We start from the raw sequence: 21,207 nt of genomic DNA, 5'->3' as shown, positions 1-21,207 counted from the left end.
GTTGTTTCATTTATTTGCCTTCATCCGTACTAACCGTTGCCTTTGAGTAAATTGTCACGATGTTTAAACCAAGTGTGTTTGTTTGCGTACTGATTTAATATTAGATACATGCTGCGCTAATTTACAAGTTTCAGTATATCGCAAGGTCTTAAATGGATGTGCATAGTTTTTTGTGCGCGCGTGAAGTGATTGTCTTACAGTTCTACAAAAACTTTATATTCAGTCAATAGCGTTTGCTCATAATATGGAAAATTTAATAGAGAAGAACAGAATTAATTTGAATTCTCATGCCAGAAATATAGCGGAGTAAATATAATCTGCATTACATATAATAATATAAAGTGACTACAGAAAAATTACCTGAAAATATTATGCTGATCATCTTGGCTGGGAATCTCGTTTATACAAAGGACTTACTGCAATCATGTTAGAATATTACGCTAAAATAATTCACATTTTAGTTAATCATGAAATCAGCAGTCGTTACTTTGATCATAGCAGTGCGGTTTTTTTTAAAATGAGATATGGAATTACCAAAATAAACTATGGCATAACCAATCACATGCATTTCAGTTTATTATTTATTTTTTCTCGGTTAATATTATAAGTTTTATTCAACCATGTATTACGAAAATATTTCGCATAGATATCTAAATAGTTGTATGATTCTATGAGATCGATGTTCATCAAGCACTTCAATTACACTCTAAACCAGTAATTTTTTTTAATTTTCTTAGAAATAATAATGTAACTTATATTTTACTTAAAAATATATAACACAGCAAATAATTGTGATCTTTTCGGTTTTCTTCTCAAATTTGTGCAAGTCTATTTTAAAATTCATGTGGAACTTTGTTTCCATTAACTTATCAAAATGTTGAACGGGGGGGGGGGGGTTACTGGGACTTCATCACACCTACCACCTGCAGGTGTTGAGGCTTTTGTTCGACTTAAAATAAAGCAACTTATATAACCGAAGCATTCGGATAGTAGGATGAACCACAGTTTTTTTTACTCGAAGTTAAGCAGGCGTCCAACAGTAATAACAGATAATGGGCACGATTTTTCTCATGACTTAAATGAACCTCATCAACTCCATTTTGCTTTCTTTAGTTCCCACATCAGATCTTCGTATTCTTTTACGCAAATGTCTCGCTTGGCTACGATTTCAAACAACCTTTCTTAAGGAGCAGTCGAAAACAAATGAGTGGTTCCTGATGAAACGTTTCCCTTGTAATAGAAAAGTGAATCATATATTAAAAACTTATAATTTTTCGGCACTCAACAGTTAAAAAATATGAATTAAACAAGACTTACGAGTAGTGAAAGTTTAAAGGCCAATTATTATTTATTTTATAAAGTTTTAATGTGATCCACTCTCGAAAAGTTGTAAATTTATAGTACATCAATACCATCAGTTGGCTGAGGATTTATATTATTTTTATATTTTAAAAGTTTTATTTACTTTTTTTACATGATCTAAAAATTCTATTTTAGAAACATTACAAAGAACTTCTTCAAACTACTTCAAACTTCCAATATGCAAAGCGATATTTTCGCACCACTTGAGGCAATTCATATTCCATCTATAGCTATTCTAGCAATGAGAAATATTTTCAGATTTCATAGAAATATAATCACCTGCGAATAAATGAGGTAAGTGAACACATTATTAAAATTTTGTTTTCAAGGAATATATACAAGTGGTGATACGGAATCTGAATTTGTAAACTGTATAAATTCTGTGCTACAATTTGTCAGTTATAAACATATTAATTTTATGGTGTGTAAATTTGTAAGTTAAGAATACCATGAACTGAGAAACTTGATACTAACCCTGCCCCAAATATTAATTAATATTTTAAATGATGGAATGGAAAACGTGATTTAGGTTTAGTTATGATGTCCAAAACCACAGCCTTAAGACGAAGTGAGTCGTATGCGATTGTATTTGAAAGCAGGCCAGGCGTGTTATTATCTGCGTCTAGTTGCACACTCAAATATGAAATTGGTTTTCTTCGTACGTGCAGCTCATCATTTGAGAAGGATGAATTACCTCCCTTTTCACGAAGTACACAATTTAAGCACAAAACAATGGATTTTGGATTTTTGATGATATTGACACGATATAATAAATCCTAATCCAGTTCTTCGTTGTTTGAATTATTGATTAATTCAATTCAAGTGGTTCGGAAATTTAGCACAAAACGAAAAACATTCGGGAACCTAGTTTCGTGTGTGATGTGTACCTTTGTTTGTTCTTAGATTCGTGTCTTTACCTTGATACTTGAATATTGCGCTGATCGGCGTTCCCTCAACAGTTCAAACTGCCAAGAGAGACTGCAAAGTCTGTAAATAACGCTGACCTATTTTGAAGGACTTCATCCATAAAGAGAATCACCTTATTTTTATTTTTTGTTAATTCGTTTGGTGTGTGGCGAATGCAGTTTGCATCCCTATCTATCTGTAATGCTCGCACGTCGGGAGTAAGCAGTATCATTGCTGGGGTCAGAAAGACTTTTATCCACTTCTACCTGCACACAAGTTGGCGTCCGACGACGCATGCGCTGTGATCAAGAAAAGGACCCTTTTGCAAGTGACGGAGGAGACTTGTTTGGTCTACCGCTACTATTCGGTCAGGTATGTTGCCGCGGGCGGCGACTCAGACATACCCAAAGCCATCGAGTCATTTTTGTAGGGCGAGTCGTACACCAGTTGTGCGCAGGTGCGCTGTCTCGCACGCGCGACAATAACAACCAGGTACGGCTACTGCCTCGTGGAAAGCTACAGCGGTAGTAGGCGAAAGGTTTCGGTGTTGGACGGACGGACGTTACTGCACCATGCTAGAGTCCGATCCAGTGCAAACGACGGCCATGCCGTGCTCCCGTAACAGCTGTATTTCGGTGATGGTCAACGGAACCCTGGTGGTGAACGAAGGTAGCAAACAGGGGGATCAGAAAGACGAAGGAAACAAGGAAAACACTTCCCGGTCGGAAAGCAGCATGCATGACGACAAGCCTCCGTGGGCCAATGCTACGATTACCTGGCGTAGCGAAGCAGAAAAACCAAGCGTCCGTGTAATAAAAATTCATAATACCCCCGAAATCAGCGAGACGAAGGCAGATGAGTCTTCTGCGCCCGTAGTGCACGTCATACGCGTGGTAGCCAACGGCCCCGACACAGGCATGGAACACCACTACAGGAACGTCGACAACTCCGTGCAGCCTGCCTCGATAACTGTGAACTGTCATTCCAAGGGTCAGCCGGGAGGGGTGAAGGGGGACGACGAGAGAAGCAGTAGCGGAGCTAGCAGCGCTCCCGGCAGTGACTGTGAAAGGTCGGATTCGGAGGACGTGACCGATGACATCTACGGCAATGGAACCGACTCAGGATTCACCGAGGTTCGATCCGGGAGGAACACCTGTAGCATCGTAGTGGGATCTGGGAATTCTTTCGGCAAGTCTCCGTCGTCTCTCGTCACGAAAACGTCCATCAAGGAAGGAGGGGGTGTTCGGGTCACCATTTCGGCGTACACCGAGAAGGATGACCAGAGGAACGTGGACAGTGCTGTGTGCTCTTTGACCGAAGGTGAGCAATGGGATATGCAGTTCCACATCCGGGAACTTGACAGCCTGCCAGACTCCAACACGGACTCGGATGCGATCCAAGAGAGGATCGCCGCAGCTCATGCAAAGTTATCTGGACATGACTCCACCGGCACTTTGCAAACTCGGATCAGAACCAGTATTGTGTCTTTGATGGGACAAAAGGAAACGGCGGTAAGTGTTTTTTTTTTCATTATTTTCTTTAAAATGTGATTTTAATTTCTGTCTGCAAACTGTACAGCTTCTTGAAATTTCTCACTAAGTTCTCTCCATTGAGAAACCACCTCAAAGACGTGAATTACATTTCAAAATGGTAATTTTCAAAGTAAGTCATGCGCCCTCTAACGACGAAAAGAAAGGCAGCATTTGAAGGCTTTAAAAAAAAAAAATGTATATCTCAAAAACAATGCTTGCAAAAATACTCCTCTCAATTGAAATTTTAAGTAATTGTGGAAGATAGGATATTTAAAATTGGTTTTTTCAAGGCATACATAAAGCTCTGGAAATGTCCAATAAGAAGACATCTCAAATGAAATTAGAGTGTTTAGTGAAATACCATTATGGAATTGAACCAAAATATTCCAGAAAATTAAAACCATTCTTCTCAGTGATGGCAGAATCGCATATATATTCATTGCCTTGAGTTATTATAAATGTTTATATCAAATAAATAAAACACTCATAGAACGGCTCACTCGTCTTGAGACAAAGAAACGGCCATTGTTACACTCAAAGTACGTTAGACAATTCTAAAAATATTTTACCGTTAAAACGCGTAAGTTCTTTTATTTACCTTTTCTGTATTACCACAGTTGATATTTTAAAACCACACAAGCCTAATTGTGTGGTATGCTAATATAGAGATCTCCAAATGCGGATCAAAAATGTTGAATTAGTGATTAGCAGTGGATTCTGTTTGAGAATTTCAATAAATATTAATTCTATATGAATTTATACACTTTTACATCTTTGTGTATTGCTGGCCTGGTGACTGAGGAGATGACGTACTCACTCCCCAACATATCGATCTGTTTGATTCATATGGGTGTTTGTAGTAAAATTTGACCTTACCATCCACAACATCTTTAAATGAAAATCTATATCTTCATGCGAAATATTTACAACTATTTGTAAATAATTATCACAAATAACATAACGTTAGAATATAATTCCAGTAATTTTAATAATTTTAGATGAAATTCACTTATTTTTTAAATGTTTTGTTTCAAAGTGTCTCATCTATTGAAAACATGCAATCCGCTCTCAAACGTGTACGGTGTAATTACCTACACCTGGCACTGATGTGCTATCGTTTCTTGTACCTGTCGTGTGTGGGATAAAAAAAAAAAAAAAAAAAAAAACTCGAACCACGGGTGGGAAAGCGTTGGGGTAGATAGGAGATAATTATACCACGTTTAAGGTGAATGAAAATAGATTGCACTTTCTTAGAAATACTGGTTCAGGAATAAGTTCATGCTAGAGATTGCAGGGTGAAATGAATACAGGAGTTCAAACCTTTAGAATAATAAATCGGGAACGATTGATTGCTGTTCATTTAGGAATGCAATTCGCTCTTTAAAGATTAGAACGAATCATTAAAAGAGAAAAAGGGATGGATCATTAATTAATCTGATTGCTTTTAGACTGAATGCTGTTTTTTATTCGCTCTATTTGTATGCGAAAGCCTTATTTATTCGATAGATATACTGATCTAGGATTTGTAGAGTTGCACAAGCACCACGAGAAAGCTGGGCTCTTTTTTCTTTTCTTTCTTTCTAGATGCCGAAGCAACTATAATGGATATATTTATACGAAGAAAAAAATTAAGGTTATTTCCAGAGCGAAACTTTTTGAAAAAAAAAAAAAAAAAGTTCGAAATTAGCACTTTTATGGACAAACTTCGTTTGCCTTGTTAACCTGAATAATAAACTATATTTTATGTCAATTTTAATGATTCTATGTTGTGATAAAATCTGTGAGTGTGTGTATACCTAGAGTGAAATCTGTTGTTTGTGTACCTCTGCTTTATCATTGTCTGATTAGGCAGAGAGAAAAAATATTTTATCAGTAACGTTATTTAATAACAAATAAATAAAATACCGACCGAATTCCTCGCGCGATTTCTTATCACTACAAGTGTTTCTAAACACAGGACAAAAACTTTTCCTTATCACATAATGCGTATGATAGAAGGTCTGTTAGTTTGAAGTTGCGTTCTGAAATTTCTTTCTTATTAATTCATTTTTTGTTTGTTTGAACATTCCTGTCATACGAACTTATGATCACCGTACTCGCAGATAATAATGCAACATCTTGATATTTAGGCATTAAAATGACAGTTGAGACATATTTGTGTAATATGGTTTGTGAGTGTAAACTTCAGTAAAGAAAAACTGGAATACTGCATATTCAAAATTATAGTAGAATATGAATGATTTTAATCTATGTGTTCGATGAAATTTGCTGAGTAATATTATCCCTAATTGGGGATTAAAACCTGTAAGACTTCACTAATTATTCTGCTGGTTTTCATGATCATTCGGTCAGCCGATATCTGCTGATTGAGCCATTTGTGTGGTTTGAATAGCTGAGATAATAAAGGGTGCCGGTACATTGCAAATTGCCTTGTCTGCACTGGCAAGCGGTGTTGCTATAATTCGGTTAAGCTACTATTTAAAAGTAGCTCTCTATCAGTAAAATTATATTTTATCTTGGACCTTTTATTTCGATAAGAATTTGGAAAAAAGCAGGGCTTCACTATTCAGCAATTTAACTAACGGTTGATCTTATGAGGTCTTCTTTAACTGTTTTCTAGTTGTTTTTTTCTCCTTCCCGAACGGTATCCACAGATCATCACCACTGATACCAACCCGTACAAGTTTGAAGTAGTAAGTTTTATTGAAATTAATCTCAGTACTTTTAGTAACTGTGAACATAAGTGTTTAGTAGGGGGGGGGGTGGATGTACTATAGAGATGAACCTGTTCTTTTTTTTTTAGGCCACATCACACCTCTAATTTAAATAGGGAGGGAAAAGGGATAGAGACCAAACAGGATAATAGTTGCTATGCTTAGATGCTATTCATTTTGCCATTTAAAATTTATAAAATAAATTAAAAAAAAAAAAATCAGCTGAAAGCAGCGATATTCCAATGATATAACATATTCAACTGTGTTTTTCTTTAACCCCAGAACAATTCTTATCCTGAGAAAGACTCGTCATATTATGGAAAATACGTGTAATATGTAGCTTTCTTTCTTTTTAACCTCCTATTTGACGTTATTACACTGAATAGAATAAAAATTTGCATATCTGACGTCTTTTACTTTTCGAACTTAGTTGTCCTCTCTCCTGGATAATTAAATTCAGAGAAGGGAGATTATATCGCCCATGTTCTGTGTCATCCTTTTCTCTACGATAATATAACATTCTAATTTATTGACAAAAATTGGGAAATGTAAAAACGGCTTTAACTAGGAACTGAACCTTAATTCAAGGAAATTTTTTTAACATCCTTAATGTTCCTTAAATGAACGAAGGGAAATTTCTGATATTAAGTAGACTGAGTAAATAATTCGTCTACTTAGTAAATAAACGAATGGATAAATTTCGAAAGTGGTGAATAACTGACGAAATTTCGTTACCTTTGTTATGAGTTGACTTGGTATTTTTAATTAAAAGTCACGAAGTGGGAGATGAATATCATCATTTAGTGCGAGACTACAGTACTGATAGGTTTTACAACTTTTCGGGACGAGGATGCGATGCACATATAAACTTGAAAGATACAAAAGAGTCTTTCCTATTCATTTTTATTGATGCATTTAATTAAGGGCTTCGCTGATCTGATTGATGTTTCGGATTCTCTGGATGAATTCCTATCTTTAATGTAATAGTTTTATTCCTTTGTGCTTTTTTTTTTCCCCGGAAATTTCATACGTTACATTACGCGATTTTTTTTTAAAATATATTTCAAACGTTGCCTTCTATCTCAAAGTTTTCAAGAAACTCCATTCTTATTCTCATCAAGCGCCAAGTCAGTAGTTATACTTGAGCGATGAGGATTCCATCATGATGTCATTGACTTGTTCTGGGTGGGAGCTCCAAAAATGAGCGCTACTATTAAGAAAACCACCCGCGCTGCTCTTCCGTCGCAATAAATTGACAGGAAATAATCCAACAACCTCAGCCAGCCAAAACACCAAAATAATTCTCCTTTATTATTCACAACAGAAGGCCGATGCATAGAAGACTCGGGAGGGATGCTCTCCACCAGGTGTAATTACGCAGGGAGGGTTTAGTGCACGTGATACTTGTATAAAGATACTTCCTTGCAGTTTGCTCCTGTTCATTAACCCGTCGCTATAATGACTTGTGAGATGTACTACACACACGCCACAACTCCCCTTGAGAGGACCCACATGTTAAGTGTTTCACCTTGTTTTCATTGGCACTAACTACTTTGCAGGTGGTAAGTGGAATAGATTTATCCATTCCTTAATTTGGTTGTACCTTTCTCTAAATTCAGCCTGAGTTTGTTTTAGCTGCAGATCACGAGGCCACACATCGAATAGAAAGAGTTCAATACTACTGGGAAAGAATTTCAAGTATTGAATGATGTATTTCCTATTTCTGGTTGCCACCGTTACCGATATAAACAGGGGAAAATGCATTTCAACAATGGTAAAAAGTGCTATATTCACTTTTAGCATTAGTTGTTGATTTCCGTAGTCTTTTGGAATTCAAACGATATAAATGCAACTTTCATCTGTTACCATGGCAACACGCAAACTGACACTGCTCTCCTTTTTTTATATATTCATTCATTTGATTCTAATGCTCCATTTTCATATCTATTCACCAGTTTCCTTTGCGGAAATAAAATAAAGATATACATTGAAATAACTCTCGGAAAATCAAGGCTTGTTTTAGAACAAAATTAAGTAGGAAGTTATTATAATAAAAACGGCTTTTATTATGTGAAAGAATCCTTCTTCTATAACAGGTATTCTTTTGTTATTTTTTTTATTCCTTGTAAACCATCACAAAGGGTCACTGATTCTACAAAAACCAGAAAGTCGAGTGTCGTTCACGACAGCTATCAAAGTACAGACTCGCAGCCCAACTGGAATTTAATCAGATAGAAGAAAACATTAAAAAATAATTAAGAGAAAAATCAGAGATGCGTGCTTGATGTATTACGCTTTAATGATTTTTCTGTGTAAGAATGATGTTCTAAGAGGAATAATTAGGGATCAGAACACATGAATGTTACAGTCTTCCCTAGTAGAAAATTCTGAAGTATTCTTATGAATTCTCTTTCGTTATGAGAAGATTTCATTTTGAAACATGGATGCAATGAATTCAAAGAGTTAAAGATGATTACTAAACATGGTTGTTGCAAGAGACAAATTTTTAAAAAAAATCTTGAAATATTATTACAATCTCTGATTGTAATAAGAAAAGCTATTCATTGAAAGTGTCTAGCCAGGTATACGTCTCTGAAACTGGTAGTTAATTTTTTTTTATTTCTTTAAACCGGTTTGGAACTTTTTAATAACATAAATTCACGTGTTTAAATTTTTAAAATTTGAGTTCTCAGGACAGTCGAAAACTTTCACTAGAGGCACTCAAAATAGGGCATTATATGAAAAAAAATTAAAATAATTGTTTTAGTTTCTAATTGATTTTTTTTTTTGTTCGCATGCAAGATAACTTAACGTTGCATTTATTTAATACAAGTTGTACAAAAAAAAAAAAAAAAAGAGGGGGAAAGTCTGAGATGCTCCAAGATTTGAGTACGTACTACTTGGTCATCTTACAGTAGCGCAGTTAAAATAAATAAATATATGGTTATCAATTCACAAGAAAAAGGTAGGAAAAAAATACAACTTGGTTGTTCATCATAAGAACACCGCGTGAAATCATTGGGGGGGGGGATAAATTCTCTCATTGCGACAATGCATGAGTTTAATATGAAAGATTATTTTGGATAAGGTAGGATTATTGCCACATAAACTAATGAAACGTAAAAAAAAATATACTGGCAATATTATTTTCCAAATCTATTGCAAATATGGCTATAAAAGTAACATTTATTATTGTTTTAAGTATTCGTTAGGTGCATCGCTGTAATAGACTTTCAAGAGAATAACACTATTACAATATGTATACGACAAATAGAAAAAAAAAATAGACTTCTTTGGTTCGTCCAGGATCATCAGCTTGTTATCATGAATGAACTCCTGAGTGAATGTATTTTTAGTCCGCTTAAAACTTGCTATCATTGACAAGACGTTATTGTATTCTAGGTACCTGTTGGTTCCCGATACAAACTTACGTCCTCAGGATAGACTAAAGCGTTTCCTCAAGCTCAACCCGTCCCCCTCCGTAGCTGGTGATATCAGTTACTATCTCTAAAAAAGGACTGAATGAGAAAAGGGGGAAGTGTGCTTACGTAGACAAAATTAACGAAGACTATAGAGAAGAAAGAATTCTTTGTTTCCTGAAAACTGTAGTCAGAAATATCCAAAGAGAGTTCAATTACCTGCGACTATGACTGGTAATATTATCGCTTACTATAATGGCTCCCATAGACGGTGCCTACTTATACAGTTGTCCAAGCGTAACTGAAAAATTGTCGACAGAAAGGAGAGGCAGTGGACCACTAATGTGGTCCATTCAGCCACTCAGCTGGGACGTGTAACTGTACAATAATAGGAACAGGTAGCACCATTGCGATGCATTCCTTTACCTTCTACGTCACGGAAAATAGGATTTTTTTGTCTTTTTTTCCCAGAATGCTAGAAAGTCTTCCTACTCTTTAGTTTTAAAACATCTAAAAATTGTAACAATTTCATTATACAATATAATTGCTGTCGCTACCAGTTCATAGTTGTGTTTGAAAATAAACTATATAGTTAAGCACTAAAACAACGCTATATAGTTTTTCTGTTTAATACACAGCCTAAACCAACTGGGGGGAGGGAGTATGATGGTTGTTGTACCGCGACTTATGGTTTATATGCACATCTCCCTTTGGTTGGGGAGCAGATCAAGGCATCCTCCTTCTGGGAGAATTCGGTATTTACAGTCTAGTTCCTATCTTAGACAATCTCCCCTTCAATCCAGGTTTGCAATCCCTTAAACTATCCTTGGCCATCCTTCTTATAAGGTTCTTACAAGTCCAATGTTTATGGCTAAATTCCATACATACTCTTGGAGTGGTTTCTTTTGTAGGCTGAAAGGCTCAGTTATCCGGGTGGAAAAGATCTTCTACCTCCGTATGACCGGGTAACGCATCTTGAATTTGGGGGAAAAAATCCTTAATTCAAAGAACTGTTTCTCACATTTTAAAGAATCAAACTCATGCATCCCAAGGGCTCGCGATGAGTCGTTCTCCCGTCCGCTATGGAGTCTGCTAAATGACTGACCGGCTTTTTCATGGACCTCTAGTGATACGAATGAAATTCAATAATTTGCATTATTTTAGTTTCGTTTTTTTTTTGTGTCAGCTTGAGAAAGTAATCTGGCTTCAAATTTTGGAGAAATTTTACAGTAAAAAAGTTTTTTTTTTTTCCCAATCCATCCATTCTCTAAATTACAGTGTAATTATTAATTACAGTCTTTGTAAGTGTTCAGTAGTAATAAAAATAATAAAAATGGCCATTGACATAGAATAGCCGTTTATTTTATTAATTTTCTGCTAAAATTTTCTGACGTCAAGGAGTGTGTGTGTATGTGTATATATGTATATATTAATGCAGCCTTGAAACAAAGTAATTGTTGATCTTTGTCTACATGGGATCAATAATTGAAAAACTGATTTCTACTCAGAATACCGATAATGAGATTAGCATTAAAAAATAAATAAATAGCAGATATACTAGCTCAGTAATCTAAATATATTGAAGATAAAAAAATAATAAAATAAAAACAAAGTGTTATTCTAAAGATAATATATTTTTAATTATTTCTTATAGTTATTTAAGAAAGATTTACTATTTCTGAAGGAAGTAGTAATTCAACACCATATTGAGTTTAGTATCATGAAGAATGACTCACCTGTAGTTTTAAACAAACATGCAGAAAATATGACGCTTTACAATTAAAAGTGTTATTGAAAATAACTTGCTACCTATTACATTTTATTTTAGGTTTCTCAGAGGAGAGCGGATGATCAAAAATTCGAAAAATGTGTTACATAACATATGAACGAGCCTTAAGCAAAATTACTTATGGTTTATGTCTCCTGCTGATGTTTCCCTCAAGGCCATTCCAGCTGGTGCTATTTCAGGTGTTCGCCAGCATATCTACACAGGAAGAATCAGTATATCTCATTTAAGGAGGGTGGTAAAGAAGCAGAAAGATTTTTTTGATTTCACTTATCAGCAAAGCAATTGAAAAGGAGATTGCAAAAGTGGGAGGAGGGGTCATTAACAACTGAAGAAATGCAACAGTTGCCATCAGGAATGCAAATAACGAACTGGTAAATGTAGCTGTCACCTCACTGTCCTTTCTCATCCACTCCGCTATAAATAACGAATGTCCATCTTCGTCTGTTACGGTTCACTAAGATGTTCTCTTACCTTAACAGTTACAGTTGCGTCTTCCTACCCAATTTACGCGTTAGTCATTTAGATGTGTGTCTCTCTAACGATAATTCTTGTCTTCGACTGGAATGGACACCCAATATTCGACTTCCTGTTACTGCCAAGCGTGAACAACGTCGACTTATCTTCCATACTTTCTGCCTGAAACTAATTAGCTGGCTTAACCAGCTAGAAAGATCAAATCATGGTGCATGCCGAGATTTTGGCATCTTGTGATTATTCCATCTTTTTTTTTTTTTCCCTGCATTTGTTTCCTCATTATTGAAATGAAATCCGTCACTCAACGAGCTATAGAAACAATGTAGAGATGACCCCTTAAAAGAAGGAAGGGTGATGAATAACTGTCTGTTGCTGAGTACGAGAGAGCGGAAGCAAGCATGGAAAGACACTGGATCAAGGACCGAGAGGAAGTACCAGGGGGATGCGGGGGTAAATTGCAGACGTAAAGAGGTTGCATAGCAGTCATTGTTTTGTTTACTTTACATCTGCCTGTTTTTTTTTTTTTTATTCTTCCTTGTTTTTCGTGAATTGACTAAGTGACCTTCACCGTCCTCAATAAAAGGATTGATAAGATCGGTATAGTAAGTTAAGGGGGTAAAAATCCCTTATTGCTTTTCAGCCAGTAAGCGAAACTAAGATCGAAAACTACGATCTGTAACGTTTCATGCCGACGAACTGTCAGCGTATCCAAGCGTAAGTGACCACTTGGTAGTGCCACACCACGGCAACTCGTTGCAAAGGTGGAGCAAGTTCCCTCACTGTTCTTGATATTTTCTCATAATGTAAAACACACAGCTCTTAAGAGATGTAGTACTGTTTTACATTATGAGGAGAGGTCACTATCCAGACCGGTTTCAACCTTTTTTGAGGTCTCATCAGTGAGTAGCTAGACCTAGAATATCAGTATAGGGTAGTGACCTCTCCTCATAATGTAAAACAGTACTACATCTCTTAAGAGCTGTGTGTTTTACATTATGAGAAAATATCAAGAACAGTGAGGGAACTTGCTCCACCTTTGCAACGAGTTGCCGTGGTGTGGCACTACCAAGTGGTCACTTACGCTTGGATACGCTGACAGTTCGTCGGCATGAAACGTTACAGATCGTAGTTTTCGATCTTAGTTTCGCTTACTGGCTGAAAAACAATAAGGGATTTTTACCCCCTTAACTTATATCAACCTCGCCAGAAAAAAATAGCCGTTTGGCTTTTCATCTTAGATCGGTATAGTCTTCGACAGACCTTGTATAACATGCATAGACGGCTGATAACAGCCAAAGATGAATATAAATTAAGGGGTAGGAAATGGGCCTGGGTCTCTGTTATTTTCACACTTAGTGAGCTCCAAGTGTTACAAATCAGATACGTTATCCTTTCTAAGGGTGTGTGTGTGTGGGGGGGGTGAGCTATGATTCTATGTAGGAATCATAGCTCACCCCCCCCCACCTTTAAGTATGATTCTATGTAGGAATCATACTTAAATAATATCAAATGTAAAGAGGAAATTACGAGAGGAATAATCTTAAAAATGTCGGCTGGTTAGCGAACCAATTCTGAATTAAAATTCCAGTTCGAGCATGAATGTTTGGTAAATATCCTTAGATGGGATGAATTTTATTCTTTGATGTCAGATCATTGCACTATTATTAGATATCCTATTTTTTTAAAAAAATTATATTTGGCCTTTTTCAGATTATATAAATATTTTAAAAGTTTAATCCACCCATAGTATTAACGTGGAAATCACATAGAAATGACGCCAAACATTTCAGCAATTCTTATGCCTATGTTTTAAATTTTACAATTAAAAAGTTGTGACAGGAAGAACAGCTAGTAATCTCCTGAAAAAAAAAAAAAAAATTACGACACATTTAAGGATCACTTCTTTCACCAGAGTTACTGACTAGCAATCTTGGATATTAAAAGATTTGATTCAGTTGTGTAGAATGGCCTCAAAAACAGCTAAGGATGTGATACGATTATATTATGTTCTATGGCTAGTTTGGTTTTGTGCGATAAAAAAAAAAAAACATAAGATTTTCAGATGAAGATGCCTGTGAGCCCCGTATGAGGCTAACTAACCACCTTTAGTTGTAAACCCTTTATAAATGTTTCTCTTGTACTTAGACGAAAAAATAACTGTGTCATTACATATTGGCCCTCAGATAATTTTGGTTATGATAACTGGCGAATGTTGGTGCTATTGGCCGTCATTTTACACTTTTCCTCGTCTTTTTTGCGAATGCTATTTTCAACGACCTGTTTGCACCTCACGAACACTTGGATCCAGTGGCCTTAATCTGCCATTTAAATACTCACGACCAATAAAAAGGTTTTTGTGGTCCTCACTTTCCTGCTTCCAACTTTCCTTGGTGTGCAAGTTAAAATGATGTTGATGAAGTCATTTAGTTCTCCTTGTTCCATACTCAGCTATAAATATTAAGTAATGATCCAAAAAAATGACAGATTTAACACTACCAGCAGTCTTAGATCTGAATCTAATGTCGCTTTCTGTGAAAGAAAATTGGAGCAGACAATAACTGCATCAACACACTTCGTGAACTCGGTTCATATGAGGAAGTCCATAGCACACCTCCGGACAATTTCACAACAGCCACGATTTCAATTTAAGGGTTGTTAATAGTGTCTGTCTACAACATATAAGTGAAACAACAGGCAGTAATTCATGGAAAATTACAGCGATAAACTATAGAAAACATACGAACAGACCTATTTTTTTTTTATCCTGAAAAAAAAATGCTTGTAATGGATTTCTCTTAGCATGACCTGTTACATATTTTATTAGTTACTTTCCTCACACTTTGCCGTGGATATAAGGGTGGTTATTTTCCAATTCTGATTGGGAAATATTTTTTTTTTTTTTAACTTCAAACTAAAGAATGCGTTTTGTAAAATGTTTGGTTAGTAAGAATGGAAATTTAGATACCTTTTATGAACTTTGAGCTACCGCATTGTTAGCATACCATATCATTCTAGAAAGATTGTTATTTAAACAACATACGACCGTAGTTTCATTTTGCTTTTTGAAACTTTGCCAATTTGCCTGCACAAGAACGAATAATATCTGCTTACAAAGAAAACTTATTCACTGCTACTGTAAGTGATGATAGTGGGTAATATGTTTTTATAAGGGAGATTTAAGAATTAACACCTTTTGAATATATAAAAAAATATCGTATTTGATTAGCCAAGAAATGTTCTGTAACGTATACGCTATCAAATAATAAACTTGATTGTGTACCTGTCCAAAGCAGTCTGACCATTTCGAAAAACGATTACAAAGATTTAGAATTTAATTAGAAATTCGATGTGCGTGCCAAGTGTGAAACACTGATTTAATAAAATCAGTTTCACACTTAGAAGTTTAACAAAGTAGGAGGTAAATGTGTGTGTGTTCACTGGTCGATCTGTTTGCCTGTGAGAGGGTACCCCCCCCCCCCCCAGCACAACCCCGGCCCAAGATCGACTAACTTGGTACTAAGAGTAAAAACATGGGAAAATATTCTTCGTGAGGAGATTTGATCCGAGGTACTTTCACTTAGCAAGCCACAAGCACTACGCTACCGAGGCCCGATGTCAACTCCGTGCTTTATGGTTATTTGTAGTGGTTCAGCACACGCACATCTGTATATTGCGCAAATGTGTGACATCTATACTACTCGTAAGCAACTATTATTTAATTTTGGAAATCCTTAGTAATATCTTTAAATTTTTAATTAATTTATATTTATTGTTTATCAATTGCGACACCATTTGATATTTTTAATTTAACAGTTCTTATTTGAGATTATGTAATTATCGTTTGATTTGGGATTCCCGTGTCGTGGCATGGATAAGAATAGCCTCACTGTAGCCCATGCATGTCGTACGAGGCTACTAAATTAGGTATCCAGGGAGAGAGAATAATGGCTGACAATGCTGTAACCAATGAAGTTCTTAAGCATCGGCTATTGCTGTTACCCTCCTGCCATGATCAGAGTTTATAGCTCAATAACACGCTATCCATACGTTTTTCTTCTACAGATTACGGGAAATATGAAAAGTCTTCTTGTTTCACCCATCTAACAAAAAAAAAAAAAAAACATTTGATTTGGAAACGTAGTCAACTACTTGATTATATTAGTTCACTTTTTTTCCCGTAACTTCGTATTTTCGAATTTTTTTATATTTTACTTCCGTAATAAGACTAAGAAGATTTTTTTATTGTTTCCAAGGAAACAGTTTGTATCGTGAAAAGTTTGCAAACTGATATCTCAACACTAGAAATTTTGTCAATGCTTTTGTCGGAAAGCATTCTACATTATTGAATTTAAGTGCGCATGTGCACATTAACATCATTGATCAGATCAGATTTACTGAAATATTGATTTAGTAAAGTCAGTATTTCAATAAATGTAAAGATATCATAATTTAGCCATAGAAGCATTACGTCATATCCATCTGAAACCAACGAACTACGTTATTACATATTTAAAAAATACCCAAAGAAATTCTTTAGCTAGCTAGATAATTGAGTATTGAACAAAGTAGTCCAAGAAACTTCAAAATTAAAGAGTTCTTCGAATTCAATTAGAATCAAATCTCCTTATGAAAAGCGGGCTTAAATAGTCAAGATTTACCTTTCTTGAACACCAAGAACGAATCCATTAGATCAATAGCATGAATTTATGGTCTGCAGGGGCAATTTAGGTCAAAGTAACAAAAATCTACTCCGTAATCCGTCAACCTGATAACATAACGTAAGCAATCTTTTTCTATAATTGTAAGTCTCATTAGGTCAGTGCGGACATCATGAACTGAATTAGAAATGAGTTCATCAATGTTATTAAGGCAACTCATACCATCCGCCAGGAGTTTGTTGCGAGTCCTGAAGCATTGGAACCGATGGAGGGGGGGGGGAAGCTAACATGTTCTTATCGAGATTTATTAAATAATATCCTGATAATTTCAGAATTCATTCAGAAATATATACAATAGAGAAGTCATATTCAATTGTCTAAAAACACAATGCAGTATTAATGTACGGTTTAATAAAGCTACTAAAGAAGTTGACAAATAATAGAATATTTTAATAATTACCGAAACACTGCTAAACAAATGCATTTAGGATGGCAATAATGAGTAATTGTTAGAGACAATATTAAACAATGGTTAATCAGGCATTGTTTCAATATTGCTGTTACCAATGGCCAGAATATTAAAGGATAAACCATGTATATTTCATTCGTTGTATTGAGACAACACTATTTATTAAGTTAGTGAATTATTCAAAAGCATCCTTTTAAAAGGCCGATTTCTACCTAAGAAAATTAACCAAAATTACCAACTCGTAGTAAACTGATATACAGTATATATTAAACATTCCAATTCAACTGACAATGTGGAATAACAATGGAAATATAGATCGATTAGCATAATTTTTTAGATAAATCATTATCAGAGATATTGATGATTCAGAATGGTTTACAATTCCAAGTAATCGGTTTCCCACCACGAGTTATACACTTTGATTTTTTTTTTTGGTCTTTTCTCTCTCTCTCTTTGTGGGGGAGGACGGAGTGATAGGATAGTGTTGTTAAATATCTCCAAATGTTCCGCAAATGCGACCGTTCGGGCACAAAGGAGATTTGTTGTTCGACTTCACTTAATATCTAGTGACTGTTGCAGATTTATTGCCAAGCGTTACCTAAGGATTAACGTCGGTGACTTGAAGGGCGAGGGTAATGGCAACTCCTGCAGAGCTTCTCATTCTCCGTCAGCAAAACTGGAACTGTTTTTTTTTTTTTTAAGTTGTCCGTGCGTCTGTGTGTGCAAGCGTGTGATTAATCACGCGTGACTGCAAGCAGTGAGGGTGGATGTAGAAATTCCAGTCTTGTTAGTGGGACAAGGCAGACAAGAAACCTTTTCCCCTTCCCCAGGGTTCCGATTACTCACCAAAGGTCCCAATAAATTCGCACAACCACTTCTATATTCAGCACACTCATGATTTTAATGACCTTTCATCCAGTATTTTAAATCCTCCCCCCTTCCCTATAGCGTAAAGAAGCTCCGAGTCCTTGTGTCATGTGGGTTGTTTTTAGACGACTTCACATTTCGCATCAGTACGTGGGTTGGTGCCTTAAAGAGACGGAAGAATATCATAGTTAACCCCTGGACAAGATCTTATTAGTCCCTCAAAAACTTCAGTAAGCATCTGACAAGTGTCAAAGAGTCGCTGATCTTTCCCCTCAACACTTACTGCTATCATCCGGTCAACTAGTTAATGCTATAATCCCTTAACATGTTTTATTGTATTATGATTGGCTGGATGGAAACTACCAGAAATATTCTATCGAAGGCAATAATTTTAACTGCATTGATTATCGTATACAACAATGTACATTACTTACACTTCATATAAGAACATCACAGTTGGATTAATTCTGATCTGAAAAGAAAAAAAAAAAACCCAACTATTAAGATATATTTTAAACATGAAATTTTTTTTCACATCTTAAAATCTTAACATTTAGATTTTACGACTATTAATATATATATTTTTTTAATTTGACGAATAAAATATAATTACTGATTGAAGAAGTGTCATTAAGATAGGGGGCGCTGCTAATACATTTGGAAAGCACTGATTTATGTTGTTTTTTTGAAATGTGAAATTTAATCCGTGCACGTTACAGAAGGTTATCAGAGGTTCAACGGTGAATATTAAAAAGAAAAAAAAAAAAAAAGAGATCGGATTGTTTTGATTGGAACTGTGTTTTGATGTCAGTGGGCGAACGAGAGATAATGAATTAGTCGATGAAGCAAGCTGCCAAAGTGGAATAACCAGTCTTCGATGGATAAAGATAATATCCTGCTAATAAAGAGGACAAAACAACAACTGTATTAAATGCATTTTAAATTGCTTGATGTACAAAAAATTAGCACTGCACGTGATTGATATTAATGCTGTCATATATATATATATATTTTTTTTTTAATACATTCTTTCTGATTGATCCACTTGCTGTCAAAGAGCGATTTTAGATTATATTTTTGTATGCCAATGGGAAGGGAAAAATAAATATTAACATATGATTAGGTATTAGATATATTTTAAATTGTGTAGCCACTCGCATTTCAGTGTTTTTAAATATTTATAACTCATCGTCGTTTTAAAAAATGAATCTCATTTTTCTCCTTAATAAATCATTAGCGTAAACAACTCGTCCTAAGGGGGGGGGGGATGAATATGTTTATAAGAAAAGATTTGCAAAAATCCGATCCAAAATAAAGATGAAAAGTTGCATTCCAGTTAAATTTTGCATAGACTTAATGTTCAGCATATCGGAAACAAAAGGCAAAAGGAATAATGATTCTGCATCATTGAACATGAATTCCAAGCAACTAAATATTTATTCAAAATTATAAAATTCAAAAATTCCTGTGTTTACGAAATTTAGAAATAAAACCTTAATACTAAAAAATTCATTTCTATTTTAAAAATTTCAACTTATTTATTTATTGTGCATTAGTTTTCTTTAATAATAATACTAAAATGTATTTAAATAATTTTATATTATTAGCATTTTCTTTATAATTATAACTGATTCGCATATGAAAAATTTTGTTTATTGATCCAAGAAAACGAAAAATGCATGCAGCTATATTCTTACAAGATGAAATTTTAGATCTCAAGATTTGCATTATTTTGCCTACCAACAGAAGAAACAGGATTTTCTTATATAGTGGAATATTGTTGGAAAAAGCTACTTGTCCGTGTTAGGGGGTAGGTTACACTTCCTTTAATGGGAATTATGAGCCTCCGGAACACACAAATGTCACCGACCTTCCCCTCCCCTAAAGGGTAAGGGAAGTTTCCTACCTTGTTTGGCGGTTCCTGTTGGTTACAAATAATTTCTAAACCTCTTGGGGGGGGGGAGAAGAACAGTGCGTTCTTTCTTGGGTGTTGTCTGCAGTAAAGACTAATGGTAGCTGCTCTATCCGCCTTAAAATTATGTTCACAGGGAAGAGTCGCAATTTAGATTTTTCAAAAAAAAAAAAAAAAAAAAAAGAGTTATTGTAGACACGGCAAAGAAAATGAACTCGAAGGCTTAGCTTCGTATGATTCAGAGATGTTTGCTTTTTACCTTTTCCCAAATTCGTCATATCTCGCTGGTGCCGTGATGTATAAAGGAATTTTACATAAACTGTCTTCCCTTTGTAAACAAATAACCACACTAAATTTTCTTTGAATACATATCTTTTATTTGTTTACTTAAAATCTAACTTCGTAGTCTGATCCTGAATCCCGGATGTTGTGTTTGTGGTAACGTCATTGCACACACCTGCTTTGATCTAGGTTCATTTTTTATATTATTGAACTTCAATTTATGAAGTGCAAAATTGCTCTTTATTTTGTTTATTTATTTATTTATTTTTTTTGTTGCTAAGAATATCTTAAAGAAAAAGTCAACTCAGCATTTTAGACACCATATGTAGTCGGTTCATTTAGAGTTTCTTTCTCACCCTTTAAAAGCCCATTTCACCCCGATAGGAACAACTTATCAACTACTTAGTTACGCTTGGGAGCGGCAAAAGATATCGGTTAAGATCTGTGTCGACAAGCGCTTAAAGGAAGAATTCGTAAGGAGTTTTTCTTTTGTAAATGTGAGGCCCTGATTCACTCGATCGCTTGTGATCTGTAGGGCACGTGATGGAGAGAATAAATTACAAGCTGTTAGAGGTGGGGTGCAAGTACTGATTTATCCAAAGAAAAATTGTTGCCTTTCCAGAAATGTCCCTCCGGGTTTTAAATGTTGAATTATACACGAGGTGATACCAAACAGTTGATTTATTTGAAGCGCTCTTATGAGAACAAGCGATAAACTTAAAACTGACATGATACGAAGTGTGGTGAAGAAATTCCATTAGTGTTTACGACCCAGCTGGTGAATAAATGAATTAGATCGAATCTGTTTTAATTAACATAGTAT

At 35.2% G+C, this 21,207-nt stretch overlaps 1 protein-coding gene and 1 long non-coding RNA gene across 2 annotated transcripts in view; one reads left to right on the top strand and one right to left on the bottom strand.

Moving 5' to 3' along the window:
* The window catches only part of LOC150104244 (uncharacterized), a 72,466-nt gene that overhangs the window by 49,161 nt on the left and 2,098 nt on the right, over positions 1 to 21,207 (bottom strand). The window contains exon 2 of the long non-coding RNA XR_016548650.1: positions 18,625 to 18,662. This is a non-coding gene — a long non-coding RNA (uncharacterized LOC150104244). The remainder of the gene's footprint in view (positions 1 to 18,624; positions 18,663 to 21,207) is intronic.
* LOC150104243 (uncharacterized) overlaps positions 2,619 to 21,207 on the top strand; it is a 72,036-nt gene continuing 53,447 nt past the window's right edge. The window contains exon 1 of the mRNA XM_090396240.1: positions 2,619 to 3,779. Coding sequence (XP_090252366.1) covers positions 2,841 to 3,779 — 939 coding nt within the window. The 5' untranslated portion in view covers positions 2,619 to 2,840. The remainder of the gene's footprint in view (positions 3,780 to 21,207) is intronic.

The sequence above is a fragment of the Typopeltis vanoorti genome, chromosome 8, assembly GCF_054136105.1.
Source record: "Typopeltis vanoorti isolate ZY-2024b chromosome 8, IOZ_Tvanoo_1.0, whole genome shotgun sequence".
In the NCBI taxonomy this organism is placed as follows: domain Eukaryota; kingdom Metazoa; phylum Arthropoda; class Arachnida; order Uropygi; family Thelyphonidae; genus Typopeltis; species Typopeltis vanoorti.
Note: the sequence above shows the minus strand (reverse complement) of the source record. Positions and strands in the feature narration are given on the sequence as shown.